The sequence below is a fragment of the Neopsephotus bourkii genome, unplaced genomic scaffold (genome assembly GCF_033783945.1).
Source record: "Neopsephotus bourkii isolate Nb327-2 ecotype Australia unplaced genomic scaffold, CSIRO-AGI_Nbou_v1 NB_1759, whole genome shotgun sequence".
In the NCBI taxonomy this organism is placed as follows: Eukaryota; Metazoa; Chordata; class Aves; order Psittaciformes; family Psittacidae; genus Neopsephotus; species Neopsephotus bourkii.
In genome coordinates this window covers 1,188,320-1,206,714 of record NW_026902233.1, presented here as the reverse complement: position 1 = coordinate 1,206,714, position 18,395 = coordinate 1,188,320, and the positions used below count along the sequence as shown (strand labels likewise).

Sequence of the window (18,395 nt, the reverse complement as noted above, 5' to 3'; positions counted from 1 at the left end):
TAAAACAATCTGTGAAGGTGTTTCTTAGCGTGAGAAGAAAATAGATTAAAAATTCCAGTGAAGGAAAAGTGTCATGGTTTAAGCCCAGCTGGTAACTCAGAACCACGCAGCCGCTCACTCACTCCCCCCACTTATTCATCCTCCCACTCCCGGAGGGATAGGGAGGAGAATTGGAAGAATGTAACTCCCACAGGTTGAGATAAGAACAGTCCAGTAACTAAGGTATAACACAAATCACTACTGCTACCACTAATAATAATAATAATAATAAGGGAAATAATAAGAGAATATAACCACTCACCATCCACTGACTGATACCCAGCCTGACCCAAGCAGCAGTCTAGCCTTTCCAGGTAACTGTCCCCAGTTTATATATTGGGCGTGAAGTGCTGTGGTATGGAATACACCTTTGCCTAGTGTCCACCCCTTATTCCATACCATTCCTGTCAGGCTCAGATCTCACATTTTTCAATATACCATCACTTTTCTCTCATATATATATATATATATATATATATGTATATACACACCCACACACACACAAATAGAGAGAGAGAGAGATCATTCCTTAGTCCATGGACCAGTCCCTGTAGAGCTGCTGAGTTCATCCAGTTCATGATGTCAGGTTTGATCTCTTGTAACAGTCTTTCAGGGTAGGAGAGGCTGTGTGCAGTGTTGGGTTGTTGCCTGCTGATCACACCATGGAACTCGTCTGATTCTCTCAAAGTTCATTCTTCGTTGGGATGATGGTTGGAGGGAAGTCAGGGCCAGTCACTGGTGACATGAAGACATCTAGTTGGTGGGCTATGAAAGTGCTACATAGCAGGTAACAGCATACAACTGAGTTCATTGCCTGGTTTCCCCTAAAATGAAATCCCTTTGAGGTTCACAGCGGACTTCCCCATCTTCCTGCATTACTCACCAAGTATATCCAGGTCCTTGAGCAAAAGCAATCCCATGAGTCGGTTCATGGGATTCACCTGAAGCAGGAATAACCCAGACTGTCTTCCCCAGAAAATTCTTTATGTGCACCCCAGGAACTTTATCCCCTTCTACAGTATGTAAAAGTTCTGATTGGGCTGGGCCAGCCCTGTTGGCAGATCTTCTGGTGTTGACCAACCAGGTGGCCTTTGGTAAGTGTGTATCCCGAAGTTTGAAAGTCCCACCCATTGCTCTCAGTGTAGTTTTTTAGCAGCCCATTGTACCCTTCGATTTTCCCAGAGGCTGGTGCATGGTAGGGATGTGATATACCCACTCAATGCCATGCTCTTCGGCCCAAGTGTCTGTAAGGTTATTCTGGAAATGAGTCCCATTGTCTGACTCAGTTCTCTCTGGGGTGCTGTGTCACCACAAAATGTGTTTCTCAAGGCCCAGGATAGCGTTCTGGGCAGTGGCGTGGGGCACAGAGTATGTTTCCAGCCATCCAGTGGTTGCTTCCACCATGGTAAGCACATGGTGCTTGCCTTGGCAGGTTGGTGGGAGTGTGATATAATCAATCTGCCAGGCCTCCCCATATTTGTACTTCTGCCATTATCCTCCATACCAGAGAGGCTTTAACTGTTTGGCTTGCTTAGTTGCAGCACATGTTTCACACTCATGAATAACCTGGGCAATAGTGTCCATTGTTAAGTCCACCCCTCAGTCATGAGCCCATCTATATGTTGCATCTCTGCCTAATAGCCTCAAGTGTCATGGGCCCACTGGGCTAAAAATAGTTCATCCTTATGTTGCCAATCTAAGTCCATCTGAGCCACTTCAATCTTAGCAGCTTTATCCAGTTGTCGGTTTTTCTGGTGTTCCTCAGTGGCCTGACTCTTGGGTACATGGGCATCTACATGGCGTACCATCAGCACCAGGTTCTGCACCCGGGCAGCGATATCTTCCCACAGTGCAGCAGCCCAGATGGGTTTACCTCTGCGTTGCCAGTTGCTCTGCTTCCTTTGCTGCAACCGCTCCCACAGGGCATTTGCTGACATCCATGAGTAAGTGTAGAGATAAAGTACTGGCCACTTTTTTTGTTCAGCAATGTCCAAGACCAGCTGGATGGCTTTCACCTTGGCAAACTGACTCGATTTACCCTCTCCTTCAGCAGTTTCTGCAACTTGTCGTCGGAGACTCCATACAGCTGCCTTCCATTTCCGGTGCTTTCCCATAATACGCAGGACCCATCAGTAAACAAGGCATACTGATTTTCACTTTCTGACAGTTTATTATATGGTGGGGCCTCTTCACGCATCACCTCCTCCTCTGGTGACATAGCTGGGTTATAGCTGGCCTTAGGTCCTCTGTATCCCTGACTCCAAAAGCGGAGGGGTCGACCTCAAGTCTCCCCTGGAGCTTTCTGCCAGAGGCTCCAGGGAGGACCATTCTCACCACCTTCAGTGTACAGTACATTTTTTACATCTGGCTCGGTCTGGACTGGTCCAAGGGCTACTGCACGAACTATCTCGCGTTTAATTTGCTCCAAGGCTTGATATTGCTCAGGGCCCCTTTTAAAATCATTCTTCTTCCTGGTCACATGGTAGAGAGGGCTTACAATCGAACTGTAATTTGGGATGTGCATTCTCCAGAACCCCACTGCACCCAAGAAAGCTTGTGTTTCTTTCTTATTAGTTGGTGGAGACATTGCTGTTATCTTGTTAATCACATCTGTGGGGATCTGGCGACGTCCATCTTGCCATTTTATTCCCAAAAATTGATTCTCCTGTCCAGGTCCCTTGACCTTAATTTTATGGCAAAACCGGCTTTCAGCAGGATTTGGATTATTTTCCTCCCTTTCTCAAGGACTTCTTCTGCTTTATCACCCCACCCAATAATGTCATCAATGTATTGCAGGTGTTCTGGAGCTTGCACCTGTTCCAATGCGGTTTGGATCAGTCCATGGTAGATGGTAGGGCTGTGTTTCCACCCCTGGGGCAGTCGGTTCCAAGAAAACTGGACGCCACTCCAAGTAAAAGCAAATTCTGGCCTGCACTCTGCTGCCAAAGGTATTCAGAAAAATGCATTGTCAATATCAGTCGTGGCATACCACTTGGCTATCTTTGACTCTAATTCCTACTGAAGTTCTAGCATGTCTGGTACAGCAGCACTCAATGGTAGTATGACTTCATTCAGGCTGCGATAGTCTACCGTTAGCTTCCACTCTCCGTTAGACTTTTGCACTGGCCATATGGAGATATTAAAGGGTGAGCGGGTCCTATTGATCACTCCTTGACTCTCCAGTCTGCAGATGAGCTTATGGAGGGGAAACAGGGAGTCTCGGTTGGTGAGATATTGCCATCGGTGCAGTGTTGTGATCACAATTGACACCTGTTGTTCTTCGACTTTCAGCAACCCCACAACAGAAGGATCCTCTGAGAGACCAGGCAAGGTGGGCAGCTGCTTAATTTCCTCTGTCTCCAAAGCAGCAACACCAAAAGCCCTTTTGAGTCTTTGAAGTACCCTCTCCTGAGGTAGTCTATGCCAAGGATTCATGGAGCCTCTGGACCAGTCACAATGTGGTGCTTTTGCCACTGATTTCAGCCTCCAGTACAGTCAACTCTTGGGATCCTCCTGTCACTCCAGAAATAGAAGTGGACTCCACCCCTTCACAGCTTGATGGCATCAGGGTACACTGTGCACCGGTATCTACTAGAGCCTTATACTGCTGTGGGACTGATGTGCCAGGCCATCTGATCCACACAGTACAGTAAATCTGACTGTCCCCTACCTCCACCTGGCTGGAGGCAGGACCCCTCTAATAGTCATCACAACGTTGGACACTTAAGTCTGGTTGAAAGGGATTATTCTTCATTATCACAGGAGCTGGAGTAAAATCAGCTCTTCCACTCCATCTGGAAACCTGCTGACCAGAGACTGAAGCCGCAGCTCTCATGGGATGATCGTCCTTGACCTTTGTTTCTCTCTTCAGTTCACGCACCTGTTCCTCCAGAGCTGAGGTAGTTTTTCCATCCCACTTTCTCATGTCTACTCCGTGAACCCGCAGGTAAAACTATAGGTTGGCGTGTGGCGTGTACCTCCTATATGATCTCTCTCGAGCCGTAGGATGTCTTTTGTTAATAACTGAGATGTGGGTTGGTACATGTGAGGAGCTGGATAGATCGGATAGATCGTCATAGAATCATAGAATAGTTAGGGTTGGAAAGGACCTTAAGATCACAGTATCACAGTGTGTTAGAGATTGGAAGGGACCTCAAAAGATCATCTAGTCCAATCCTCCTGCCGGAGCAGGAACACCTAGATAAGGTTACACAGGAACGTGTCCAGGCAGGTTTTGAATGTCTCCAGAGAAGGAGACTCCACAACTTCCCTGGGCAGCCTGTTCCAGTGTTCTGTCACCCTCACTGAGAAGAAGTTTCTTCTCAAGTTTAAGTGGAACCTCTTGTGTTCCAATTTGTACCCATTGTCCCTTGTCCTATCATTGTTTGCCATTGAGAACAGCCTGGCTCCATCCTCGTGACACTCCCCCTTTATATATTTATATACACTAATAAGGTCACCCCTCAATCTCCTCCAAACTATAGAGACCCAGCTCCCTCAGTCTTTCCTCATAAGGGAGATGCTCCACTCCCTTAATCATCTTAATTGCCCTGCGCTGGACTCTCTCCAGCAGGTCCCTGTCCTTCTTAAACTGAGAAGATCATCAAGTTCCAACACCCCTGCCATGGGCAGGGACACCTCACACTAAACCATCTCACCCAAGGCTTCATCTCTCAATTGTTTGAACTCCTGGAACAGTTTTTCCACAGCTGAAATGATGGAAGGGGTGAGATTGTCTTCCAGTTCTCAGAGTTGGCAAATCATCTCATCCAGTGTTGGTGGTGCTATGTCATGCCAGGTTATTGCTACCAGTGAGTGGGCAGGCATATGATGATGGTGCCCTCCGTGTAAATTTCCACCTCATGGGTCATGTACATTCGACTTCATCTGGATCTACAGGTGCATTCCCTGCATCCGGCCTGCGATAGATCATCTCTACAATGGCTGATACCCTCAGAGACTGGATGCCTTTCTTGATCATGGTCCAGTTGGCCGAACGATGTATAACATCGTCCTTGTACGGAAACCTTTCTTTGACAGCTGCCAAGAGCCGCTTCCAGAGACTGAGGGACTTTTTCTCTCTTGCAATTGCTTTGTCAACTCCCCCTTCTCTAGCAAGTGATCCCAGCTGCTTGGCTTCCCTACCTTCTAGTTTGTGACCTTCGGCCCCATTGTCCCAGCATCAGAGCAACTAGGTGATGATGTGCTCCCCTGGTTGATGGGCAAAATCTTTTTGCATACTTCATAGCGCGGTTGAGGTCTGGGGTTGAGAAGTCACCTCTTCTTCCTCTTCCTCTGATTCACATAATAATATCTCCTGATCAGATGCTGTCCCTTGTAGTAAGTACTTTTCTTTTTCATCTTTCTTCACTCTACGGGCTACCTTTTGTGCCTCTTATTTGCTTTTCGCCTTGCATACAGGGGCACCGGATACTGGCACAAATTGGTCCTTTGGTTTAGCTGTGGTGACTATCACCATGTTTGGAGTGTCTGCAGTATCTGTTGTCAGGGTTGGTGCAGCTGCTGTGCTTGGGTGTTGAGTAGCACCAGTATCTGCGCTGTCTTGCTGTCGGGGCTTGAGTAGCTGCTGTACTTGTCGCTGGAGTTGGTGTAGTTGCTGTGTTTGGAGCTGTATTGTCTGTTGTAGTCAGAGTCAGCATAGCTGCTGTACTTGTCACTAGGATTGGTTTATCTGCTTTATTTGGAGTTGGAGTAGCTGCACTGTCTGTTGCTTTGCCACCAGATCCAGAGACATTTTGTTCACTTTGAAGGTACTGGATAGTGTTGAACAAGGCTCTCTGTAAGCATAGGCCAAGCCCCAGCACATTGCCATGATTTGTCCATCTCTGGTATGACCAGGATGACAACACACCTCATTTAAGTGTTTTGCTAATTTTTCCAGATTTTGCACTTGTTCAGTGGCGAAGTCCCAAAATACTGGAGGGGCTCACTGGCCTAGATACTTGCCCGTACAATCCCCCACACCCTGCCACTCATGACTGTCCAGCCTCAGGGAAAATCTCTTGGTCCTCCTATATCATCGTCTAACCCTAGACAAGACCCAAACCCGACTCTTAACTTTCAAGATCAGATGAAATGGTCATGGGTAAAACACACTCTGTATGTGTACCAACATGGTGATGCCCATCACAATCAGCAGGCAGGTCTCAAGGGTACCCAAGGCCATTCAAAAAAACTCTCAAATGATGCTGTAAATAGTCCGGTGGGGGAGCTGGGAATGTAAGGGAATGTCTGCTTCATAGGCTGACCACTCGAGGAGGGGAAAAAAGATGTGTAATTGCTTAACACTTCCATTATATACCTCCCAAATTATAGAGGTGATGACCACACTGGGAATGCAAGCCAGATCAGTTTCATGTTCAATGAGTCTATCATATTACAAGTCATTACCATAAAGTACAGCAAAACAAGAACCTTAGCCCAAGCCCCCCAGCCAATAAACACTAAACCAGAAAATACTGGCTGTAAGTGAGGTATGACATGCTGAAACTGTGACATCAAGAGCAACAACTTTGAGAGACAATAGATCAGCATTGTGACGAGTGACTATTAATCTGAAACAATAAATGCTTATCACAAAGGTGATTAGAAACACTCTGGTCAGATCTGTTGTTATCTCAACCCTTCGTGCCCCACATTGGGTGCCACAAAGAACTGTAGTGGTTTAAGCCCAGCTGGTAACTCAGAACCACACAGCCGCTTGCTTGCTCCCCTGTTTCCTCCCCCTACTCCCAGAGGGATGGGGAGGAGAATCGAAGGAATGTAACTCCCATGGGTTGAGATAAGAACAGTTTAGTAACTAAGGTATAACACAAATCACTGCTGCTGCCACCAATGATAATAATGATAAGGGAAATAACAAGGGGAGATAATACAACTGCTCACCACCCACCGACTGATACCCAGCCCAGCCTGAGCAGCGATCTCACCCTTCAGGTAACTCCACGCAGTTTATATACTGGGCATGACGTGCTGTGGTATGGAATACCTCTTTGGCTAGTTTGGGTCAGGTGTCCTGTCTCTACTTTCTCCCAGCTTCCCCTTCTCCTTGGCAGAGCATGAGACTCAGAAAGTCCTTGGTCAGAGTAATCATTACTTGGCAACAACTAAAACCATCGGTGTTATCAGTGTTGTTCCCACACTGAAAGTCAAAAACACAGCACTGTAGCAGCTACTAAGAAGGAGAAAAATGACTTCTACTGCTGAACGCAGGACAAAAAGATGGAAGAAAAAAAATAATGAGTTGATGGCCTGCTGCCGGTCAAGCTTCCAGGTGGTCTCACTATGAATATACAAATACCTAAGTAAAAGCTGATGTAATTTGTTGTTCTGATAGTTTCCTCTTGAAATTTAGAATTTACATGTTCGATTACTATCTTCTTTGCAGACTTTGACATATTTGAGTACATTTTGATTTGATATAATGAAGTTAGTAAGCCTACATGGACAAAAATGTTAAGACACGTGTGCAGTGGAAAGGAGGCTGTTTTGAAAAAAAAATTATGTGCTTGATCAATCTTTCTCCACTTTTCTAACTCCCTTTCTACTTGGGCCTTAATTGTAGAAACTTGTGACCTGCCTGTGTATGTATTTTAGAATGAAGATTTTTTAGGATAAAAAAGATGCTTATGTAATTATTTCTTATAATGAGATGCTTCTTAGTCCAGTGTGAAAGCTGTTGGACTGGGTGGCTTGAAACTAAGCCTGAAGGCACAGCTTGAACACTAGCACTAAGCAAATCTTTTCACTGTTTTACATTTCACCCATCTGCGAAATGGTGTTGACGTTATTTGTAAAATACTTTATGGTCTGCAGGTAAAAAATGTTCTCTGAGAACAAGATAATATTCGTGGTCTTGGTAGCGTCTGTTCCATGTTATGTTTGTACTGTATTTGACACAGCATTGTAACATTATGCTTCATGCTGTTCTGCTAGCCCTTTTTCCCAGTCATTGTGACATTTTCCTTAGGATATGAAAATCCCCTGTAATGCTCTCAAGACTGGGTTTTATCAATGGCAGCCAGCAAAAGCACCTTCAGCCAGCAAAACTACCTTCACAAATGCATGGTAAATCATTAGTAAAATACATATATCAGTAGCCATTAATCCCACCTTTGCCGTCATTCCTAGGATCACTACTGGGATCTCTTTTTATACTTGTGTATTTAATTAAATTTTCATGAATGAGGAGCCATCCTTTCCTCCCCGTCCCCTCCCGGTAAACATAGGGTTTAGGATAAATAGCATGTCCAGTATCTCTTAGCTAGCATTACAAGGAAAAAGCAGAATCTCGTAGGAGGTAAAAAAGCAAGCTCTTCCTTTTCCTTATGAACTCACCATTCCTTTTTTGAGAAGGAAATCCAGGTATTTTATGTATTATCAGAGTTGGTTACAGATTCAGTTTTAGTAGATTAATTCCAAAGAGTTAAAGCTAATTAAAGATTTAAACACATTAGTGGTCTTTCCCATTTAGCTGTGCATTGTGTTTTACTGAGTAAAAGATAACCACTTTCTCAAAAGACACAAGATAACTACAGGTATCTTTTGAGGTTTACTGGATATCTACGTCCTACTCTATTGACTCTGACACATGGGAGGGGGAGCCAGATTAATTTCATTTTCTGGTTGTGCATAGGCCTACTTAAACTGCAGTTTCACTGAAAGATCAAGCTGGCCTGCATTAGTTAAGCCACTGTAACTTGACTGTGCCATGGACAGCTCTGGATTCAATACCATAGATAGATAGCACTTTTGACAAGATTGCAAAAATAGCTTCAGAATATTTTTCATGTGTGGCCATCAGTATCTCCCAAGTTACTTCCTCTGGGAATAATTTGAATGGAGGAGCTGTGTGGATGCGAGTAAAGGAGATACTCAGATCTTAGCCATTGCAAAATAGGTTTTGCCCTAAAAATCTGTCTTCTGTTTTCCAAAGTGTTTTGATGATATTTACACTTGAGTTACGAAAGATACTGATCAAAATACTTTTAGCCTCAAGCATTTACAAAATAATTTGTTATGCTTCCAGATGATTTAAATATCATAGATTTTAAAAAACTCAGGGCAGTGAAGTGATGCTTTCAAGATTTTCTTTATTTATCTGGAGAAACCTACTGACTGTTTTTAGTTTATATAATTCATAAATTATATAAACTTACTATGTTATGTTTATATTATTTTTAATTTATATAATTTATATTTGAAAACCTAACTTTTTTAGTACTAGGAATTTAGATACAACTGCAAAATGCAACAAAAGAAGTAGTAGTATTATATCTGAACACCAACAATAGCAAGGTAGGAGTTAGTGAAGGCCTTGTTACCTTCCCAGCTGTGGCTAAGCTGCTAGTAAGAAATTGCCTGGCATGAAACACTGCAGCTGAAATTTGAAAGGGGCAGTAGATGGAGAGGATGCCTAGGAGAGGGTTAGAGAAACTGCAAAAAGAATAATACTACAAGGAAGATTGCTACATGAAAAGCAAGAAGGAGACTGAGGCTGATAGGGAAGAAATACTTGCTTCTCATTATATGCCCTGTGGTTGAAGTTCTGAAAGTCAGGTGAGCTAGCATGCATTACTTTAGTGCAAGAAGAAATGTAAAATAGTCAGGATTTATTTAGGCTCGGACTAAAGAAGGCGCAAGGCTAGACCTATTGCTCACAGTTTGCATGAGCCTCCAGATTGTATGGAGAGATGGGATTAATGATCATGAAAGCACTACTGTGATAACAACAGGGAGGTGTCAAAGGCGTCAATGAAGCCTTGCAAAGGCGCATCCTCAGAAGATACTCAGAAGCCTTCTTTGGCCTTCGGATTCAGCTGAAGGCCATTATGTAAGGCTAGAAGGCTCATGCATAAGCAGGTGAGGGGAAAGACTGTAGTTACTCTTTTCTAGTTTATGTAAAAATTGTTGTGGTAGTCTTGCTTTTCTTCATCCTGTCTTAAGTGACTTTAAATTGTATGTTGATTGATTCATGTCATACAGGTTTGAAACCTACAGAGCTGAGGTTAAAAATACACACCTCAGTACAACAGTAGGTTTGATTCTAGATAGAAAAATTAATTCAGTCTTTCTTACTGTAACTCCAGTTTCAATGTCTTTTCTTTCCATCTAGGCCGTGTGTGTATACGATGGGATCGCCAATAAACAACAGAGCTCTTTTCCCATGCCAAGAGCCACCTGTTGCCTTGTCAACGTGGCAAGCCTCAGTCCGAACAGCTGCAGACTTTGTTGTGTTAATGAGTGGTGAAAACTCAGCAGAGCCAGTCCAGCTTCAAGAAGGTGAGATATACATTCTACAGCAAATTATTTTCAATGATTTTATAATTATAGCTTAGTAGATATGTAATAGTTGAAATAATGAAATTCCTAACCTGAAAAGCACCTACTTGTCTGATTGCGTATCTGTAATCTCCATGTCATTCTATGGAAAGTTACCTGCCCAAGGTGCCGTGGTTTAAACCCAGCCAGACAGCTTTTCACTGACTCCCCACCCCTTCTTGCCCTCCCCCTACTCCTGGAGGGAGGGAGAGGAGAACCGAAAAGAATGCAACTCCCATGGGTTGAGATAAGAACAGTTTAGTAACTAAGGTATAACACAAATCACTACTGCTGCCACCAATAATAGTAATGATAAAGGAAATAACAAGGGAAGAGAATAGAATACAACACCTCATCACCAGGCGACTGATAACTCGCTCCCCCAACCTTGACCAACCACCGACCGATGCCTCCTCCAACCCTGCAGTTCACTAGCCCTTCCTGGTAACTCTCCCAGTTACATCCTGGGCATGACGTGCTGTGGTATGGAATACTTCTTTGGTCAGTTTGGGTCAGGTGTCCTGTCTCTGCTTCCTCCCAGCTTCCCCTCCTCCCTGGCAGAGCATGAGGCTCACAAAGTCCTTGGCCAAACCAAAACATTGTTGTTATCAGCTCTGTTCCCAGCCCGAAAGTCAAAACACAGCACTGCACCAGCTACTAAGAAAGAGAAAAATGACTGCTACTGCTAAACCCAGGACACCAAGGCCTCAGGTTAGCAATAAGAATTCAAGGCATCTACATTTCACTGTGTTACTTCTACTTACTTTTTTATGTGGCTTTATTCCTTTACTTTTTCCAAACCTAAACTTCACTCGGATTTAATCACTCTACAGTTGAACGTTTCATAGATGAGGTACCTTATCAGGCTCTTGACAACTTTAGGCCTTGGTAAATCGTTAACTTTCAGTTTTAGTTCTCCAGTCAAAGTATAGATCAACATGCCAGTGATTAGAAGCGGTCATTGTGTCATGTCTGTTTCCTGAGGTATATGGAATAGATGAAGAATTACGCGTCAGTCGCCTGAAAATCTGGTCTTTGGGGTTTTTGGCATTGGTAGATAATACATTGTGCAGCAGTAAGCAAGCAAATATTTTTCTTCGGTGTTGTTTATTCTCTAAACCTCTGTCTTCACAAATAAGAAAGTTTTTGAGGCAGTTCTACAGATAATACAAAGTATGTCTTGCTTCCATAGTTTTGAGATAATCTGTCAAACTGGGTCAGTATTTTCTAGTATAAATAGTTCTGATGAGTAGCATATAGAAAACAGTTAGAATTAGGTGTTTATGGGGAGAAAAACCTCTTATGTTCCCCTTCAAATTTATTCTTGAGGGGAAAAAAAATCTTCTTGATTTGAGAACCATCAGTTAATCCATTTGCATGGAATGATCTGATTATTTTTGGCCATATGTGAAGCCTGTTTCAAGCCTTGTTTCTGCTGTTGAAATATGGAAAGCTGCCATGATGAGTACTCATCTCACTTGGATAATGCTACTTTCCTGTCTCACACCAAGAAAGCAAGAGTGCTGTTGACTTCAGATCAGAACAGCTCTGCCATCATCATTTGATTAATTTAATCCACACTTACACCTTTCTAAAGAGTTGTTGCTTGTCTGTCCCTCAGTGGTGGCTATGTGGTATGAAATATTAAGAGCAAGAAGAATGCTTATGTGAATTTCTAGAAATAGAAACCTTGGAAGAACTTCAGGCAATAAAAATTGTCATAGGTCAGTTAAAACTGATACTCTTAGACCAACTAACTATTTGAAAATACTGTATTGCAAAATAATTATTTCCGTATTAACATTGTTTTGTCAGTCTAGTTTAAAACACCTATTATAAATTTTTAATTTGAATAAAGAAAATAAGATAACTAGTTGTGGGAAAAATCGTTCAAAAAATCCTGTTGATGGAGTGTTGGCAATTAAATCAGAGTACCCTGTCAATGATAGCACTGAGGCTTAGTTCCCTAAAGTCAGCCTTGTCACCCACAGAGAACAGAAGGGGCTTTTATTTAAATCCTTGTAGTTGTTGCAGTGGATTACTTTATGTTGGTAATTCACATGTCAGCTTAAAGCCTTGTTTGGTTTAGGTGTATTTTTTGTGTTTGGTGTTTTTTTGTTTTGTTTGGGTTTTTTTAATTCCAAAGTCTAACCCAGTATATTTCCTTTCCTATGAAATGTGAAAGCAAGAAATACTGTAAGAAGTCTTTAATGGAAAGACTAGTAGGGAGGAAATGACTCATTTTAGTTTCACTGTGCTGTTGAAGTGCTGAGTGGAAAGTGTGAACTGGGAAGAACCAAATGAAGCGTTAAAGCTGGCTCCTTAAGGAGCCATGTGACAATGTCAAAGTTATGTGCTGAACTTAACTGAAGAGAAGCACCTAGTGCATTTCTGTCCTTCTACCTTTCCTCATGATGGAATTCCCAAGAGTGTGGAAGATTCTGCTTATGGACTATGTGGGGCACACACAATTACTTAGGCTACTTTTGATGTCATGATGCAAAGTTGCTGGGTTTCTTTAAAGGTAGTAGGCATTTTGCTCCAATAGCTCTCAAAGGCTTAATCACGGATGAGGCCTTCATTATCTTGGTGCTTACATACAGTTGGAAATAACAAATCAGTGTTGAGAGTTGTTTGGAAGTGTAAAAATTTGCAAAACAGATACAGAGGAAAGAAGGGGAAAGAATAATATTGTAAGAAATATTATAAGAACCAGACAAACCCAATGCTCAGGTGCTAATCTGAAGCATTGGGTAAATTGTTAATGAATTTAGAAATACAAATTCATTAATTAAGAAAACCTGAAGAGTTAAAAAGTTAAAATTGATCTGTAATGTTAACCTGTCCTGCATAGACTGTGCTGTTAGGCAGTTATGCAGGGCATATGAAATCTGTCCAGCTTAAAATTTTGTCTTTATATTTGTAAAACATACCTAAAAGTCTTTCAGGGTGGCTTCAATTAAAATAACTTTTCTTTGACAAATTATTTATATACACTATGCTACTGCTGTACTGCATAGTTATGAGATTCTACATAACAGGCAGAACACAAAAATGTATTCTTAAAATGCAGTTGCTGTTTTGGCAAGCAGTTGTGGATGAATTTATTCTGAATAGAATTACAAGTTATCTGAATATTTTTTCCTTTAAACATCGTCACAAGTGTGCAAACAGACAGTAAAAGAACACCAAGCAAGGATGATACCTTCATTCTTTTAAACAGAGCTCTGCATCCTGCTTCACAGACCTACATCTCTAGAGCCACATGCTGTAATCCAGAGTATTAGGTAGACTAGTAACACGCACAAACTCCTCATTTTGCCACTTTTATTTGCAGATTTTGGTAACAGTGGACTTTCTTCTGTACGCTCCGTTTCTGCATTCTGCCTCTTACTAAACTATGGCTCATCCTGTCATTTGAAATAAAGTGAGGCCACATTTGTTTGAAAATACTGATACTTCACTTACTCAAGTACATATTGTAACTATTCAAGTATGACTTAAAAGTGTGCAAAAATACCAATCATTCTTTATGGAGTACTTAGAGAAAATAAAAAAATTGTTAGAAAAATGCAATTGGCAATGCCTTTTGGAAGAAAGCTTTACAGGGATCACTCTGTGTGTGTAGTGTGAACCATTCAACCAATGGATTTATTTTTCAGCACTTAACAGTTTTACTTCCCTTCAGCATATTGCTGTAACACATAGAATGTGCAAATATATTTGGTCACAAGTACCTTTATATTTAATTCGTGTTCAAGAAGTAGATACCCAGCCATGAAGTGTGCAATTGACTGGCTTGCTCTTTGTGTGGTCATTATGTAGCCCATGATTTTGTTTTGCCATCTCTGATACCAATGGGAAGGTGTATTCTATTATTGAGAGGAAATATAATGTTGGAGAAGGCACTGGTATTGCTATATAGCTAGCAGCAACAGTAGTTGCTTTTGTGTGTTTGCTCTCCTCTTGCTTTTCACAAGGCAAAACAAGAGTCCAGTACTTGGGTTGATTGATCTCCAGCATGTATCAGGAGCTACAGAATGGGAGTTTACAGCTCATCCCATGCTACTCATCCTTCCGGGTCAGCACTACTCATCCTTCAGAGCCAGTGCTGAACTGATGCCCTGGCATGAATGTGCTCTGTGGGAAATTCTGGCTTGCAGACGAGATCAAAGATTCCTACAAGTTACAGAGAGTTTTGGAAAGCTGGAGGGCTCTTACTCCTGGTACTCCAACCAAAGGGCAGTTTTGGCATAATTACTTATTTAGCTGCAGTTTTATGTATTAGCACTAGCTCCTTACTTCGTATATCAAATGCTGTGTGGGACTATCTCTCTTTTTTCCCTAGAGGTAGCTGAGTTTTGTGGGTTTTTTTTTTTTTTAGTAAATCATGGACATTGTATGTATTTTGTGCTGTTTATATTTGTGTTAGTGCAAACTGTTTGAGAGAAAATATACGTAAGTAAGAATACTCTTAATGTTCTTGCATTTGGCATTATCAGTACTGAGTGGTACATGTTTCTTCAGTTATAAAGGACTTCACAAGACTCGGAACAATTTTAATGCTCTCAAAAATAGCTAAATGAATTAAAAATTCTAGGGAGTAATTACATCATTCATCATTATTATTTCAAGTAGAAGAAATAAATGGCCTTCAAATTGTTCTTTTGCACAATTATAAATAGATTATTATTTCCTACCCTTGTTAAAAGTAGTTCTAATTTTTGCATGGAAAGTTTTCCACTCACAGCTCATAGAGTAGGTGATTGTTGTTGCACAGTTTGTTCAGTTATGACATGATAGATTTGATTTGCAGAACTGAAAAAAAAAAAAAACCTTAAAAATATTTCAAAATTACTTGCAGAGTAAATGTTTCAAAGTAGTATAATTGCCTAAAAGAATTCATGTGTAGGAATCAAGTTGCTTTTAAATTGTCTGTAGCGAGAGGGTATTAACACTACAAATAAAACGACCAGTGCACTTTCCCTCTGTTTATTCCATGGGCAAGCCCCAGCTTAGTCTCTTGTTCTTCCCAGCGTTTCCTTGCTTAGTCTGAAAGTGTTTTTGTGGTATGAAATACTTGTTTTGGTAAATCAAGCCATCTTCCCTTTCAGCTGCACTGTTTTCTCTTACCCTGGAGGTGGTGCTGTCTCCAAGGCTGCCCTTTGGAAACCAGAGGGCAGCCAGGGGACTCGAGGAGTAGCATAGAGTTTGTAATCCCAGTCTGTATCCTGGGATAGATCTGAGGTTAGAGATAAAGGGAAACAAAACAAATCCCCTTGACCTGAAGAAAGTTAAAGGAAGGGAAATTATGGAGAAAAGGGCAGGCTGGAAGACAGTCTTACCAGTAGTGAGGGGAAAAGACAGAAGATAAATGAAGGTTAGATTCTTGTAACAGTAGTGCATGGTGCTTGCTGGAGGGAACTGTTGCCAACATAAAGACTATTTCAGTCGTTGGTCAGTGAATGCACTATAGAGAGAACTCAGCTGTCATGCCAGAGCATGTGATTTCTGCTGTTCAAGGCAAACCAACTGTGGTATAACTATATAGTCACCCTTTACAGTTCAAGAGTATGAACACAGAAGATAGATTGAGCTCCAGTTAGGTGTGTAAAGACAGTATAAATCTTGGATTTTGTTCTGGGAGTATCCAGAGTTCACATGCTTTCTATAGTATCTGCAAAATACAAGGGGCATGGAAACAAGACAAGGATCTGTATGTTAGTTGCTTTGCTTTTCTTCAGGAAATCCAAATTTAGAGAAATCTGAAAACATAGCAAGAAAAGCTAACTGACTTTGGTACCTTCACCCTTTTGCAGGGTTTGCTGCAGCTCCAAATAGCATATATTCATTGCTAATACCTGTAATTTGTGAGTACAGTACAAGCTGTTCTTTTCTCTGGACTGTTAAACTGATTCCCCATTCATTTTGACATTCTATTCAATGTACCTATGTTTTATAAGAAACCTCTATGGTCTTGCTTGCTCTAGCCTGTTTTGCTGAACTTGTTTCTCATCATAATCCTCTCTGTTCCCTTTGTTTGCACACTACGGGCCCACAGACACACTTTCCCTGTAGCCAGTCTCCTCACTGTTGTGACAGCTTTCTCCTTTGCATCTTCTGCCATCTAGAGCAGTTTCCTGTGACTGCCTTTTGACATTCATGCTTGTTTCAGAACTCAGTTGCAAACACGTTAATTTTTCCATTAAGATTCCTCAGATTTTTTATTCCTCTTTAGCTGTTACTCAGCTCTTAAGGTTTTACAGTTAGCATACCTGCATAAAACATTCTGTAATGCTTTGTAACAGATTCCACATAAAGTACAATACTGTAGCCTACCTGTGGGCCTACTTGTGTGCAAACTTAAGTCAATGGGAAAGCTGGTATTAATGACAGTGTGTCAATAAAACTCTCCACATCAGGAGTCTGGTATTTCAAAATAATAACTTGTTGTTCTCCTGGGTGACTTCTTTCTCTCCAGGTGTCATTTATTTGCCTTAGCTCATTTGTAGCTTTGGTAAGTTCATTGAAAAAAAAAAAACAAAAAAGAGAGAGGAGGTGGAATTTGAAAAATAGTTATTATCCACCTTGTTCCTAATGTGCTTTGAGTGAATAAGTTCCTTGTGCTCACATAGTCACAGGAGGTTAGGAAAATTACAGGAGTAATATATGTTCACCTGACGAACAATACAGACAAAAGGTTTTTGAAGGTAGTGGTGAATGTTGCCAAAAGTAGAATGGAGTGAAAGAGTGTAAGTGGTTGCTAGTGTAAAAGGCAGAGGCTTTATCTTCATCTCAGAAGACTTCACAAACACTATTGTTTTGTCGTACTAAATAGTAGGTGGAAAATTTGTTGAGGCTTTGTTTTTGCTTGTCCTTCCTTTGTACAGCTTGATCTTCTGTGGGCATTAAGGTAGGAAACCCACAGATGCTTTGCTGCAGTTGTTTATTTCCTTTCCTCTATGCCTTGTGGCCTCCACTCTATTGTTGGTTTGGTTTTTTTTTTTTCCTCTTTTTTTTCCTTTTGATAGTCTTCCATAGCTGTGGTCATAATACTATTGCAAAAGAACAAGTACATGTTCTCTTAAAATAACCAAAGTTTGTATGTGTCCACAGTTGCCACAGCTACAGTTATTTGCACATGATTCAGCAGGTTGTAATTTCATGCTAGGCTTTTTCCGAGAGTGATTAAGCTATTAGAATGGTGTAGTAGCTGTATTTGTGGCCATAAATAAGTACTTGAATGTAATTCTGAAGCTATATTCTTTTCAATAGGCAAATGGATAAACCAAAGCAACATTTAGATTAATGAAAAGTATGCTGTCCAGCATAAACGTCTCCAGCTTATCCAAATGTGTTCATAGGTACTGTCATCCTGTACTGTACTACTTGTCTTCCAGCACTGTATTCCCATAATGATAAGACTTACCATCTTTTAACCTTCTAATACACTCTGTAAACATGTTTTAGCAGCTCCTGGATTATCATGACCAAATCACTGATTTAGGCAATATCCCGCCTGTTTCTAAGCTTTGATTTCTCACTGCCTCATTGCCACATCATGTATCTCAGATTTCCAGGTTGAATTCACAAGCACTGGTGTTGTTTGTTAGAACTTGCCTATCAGCTTGGTATGGTCCAGAACACAAAGAAAAGATTTTATATGTGAGATAATGCAGTCAGGATAAAACCATAAGGTTGTTGATCCAGGGTTGAAAGACTTAAAATTTAATTTTTCTCTATATGTGGACCTGAAGTTGCTATTAGGTTTCATATCTGATTCAGTTCTTAGGCAGTGACAGTACGATCCTGTTAAGCTGCATTAATCACATCCCACTTATGGATGATTTCTTTACGGATAAAAACAGCAGCAGATTGAAGAAAGTTGCATGTGTAAACGAAAAATACTGAATCCATGGTGGTTACACATGACTGCTTTTATGTGTCAATGAAATTATTTTTCTTTCCTCAACAAAAATACCAGGAGGTAAGGTGGGAGGTTTGGCCCAAAATCT

At 41.4% G+C, this 18,395-nt stretch overlaps 1 protein-coding gene across 9 annotated transcripts in view; it reads left to right on the top strand.

Moving 5' to 3' along the window:
• AOPEP (aminopeptidase O (putative)) overlaps positions 1–18,395 on the top strand; it is a 191,592-nt gene that overhangs the window by 13,302 nt on the left and 159,895 nt on the right. For all 9 annotated transcript variants that reach the window (XR_009729089.1, XR_009729088.1, XM_061377521.1 and 6 more), the window contains one exon: positions 10,175–10,341. Coding sequence is in view for 7 of the 9 variants with exons in the window: in XM_061377521.1 (XP_061233505.1) it covers positions 10,175–10,341 (167 nt within the window). In the remaining 2 variants the exon portion in view is untranslated. The remainder of the gene's footprint in view (positions 1–10,174; positions 10,342–18,395) is intronic.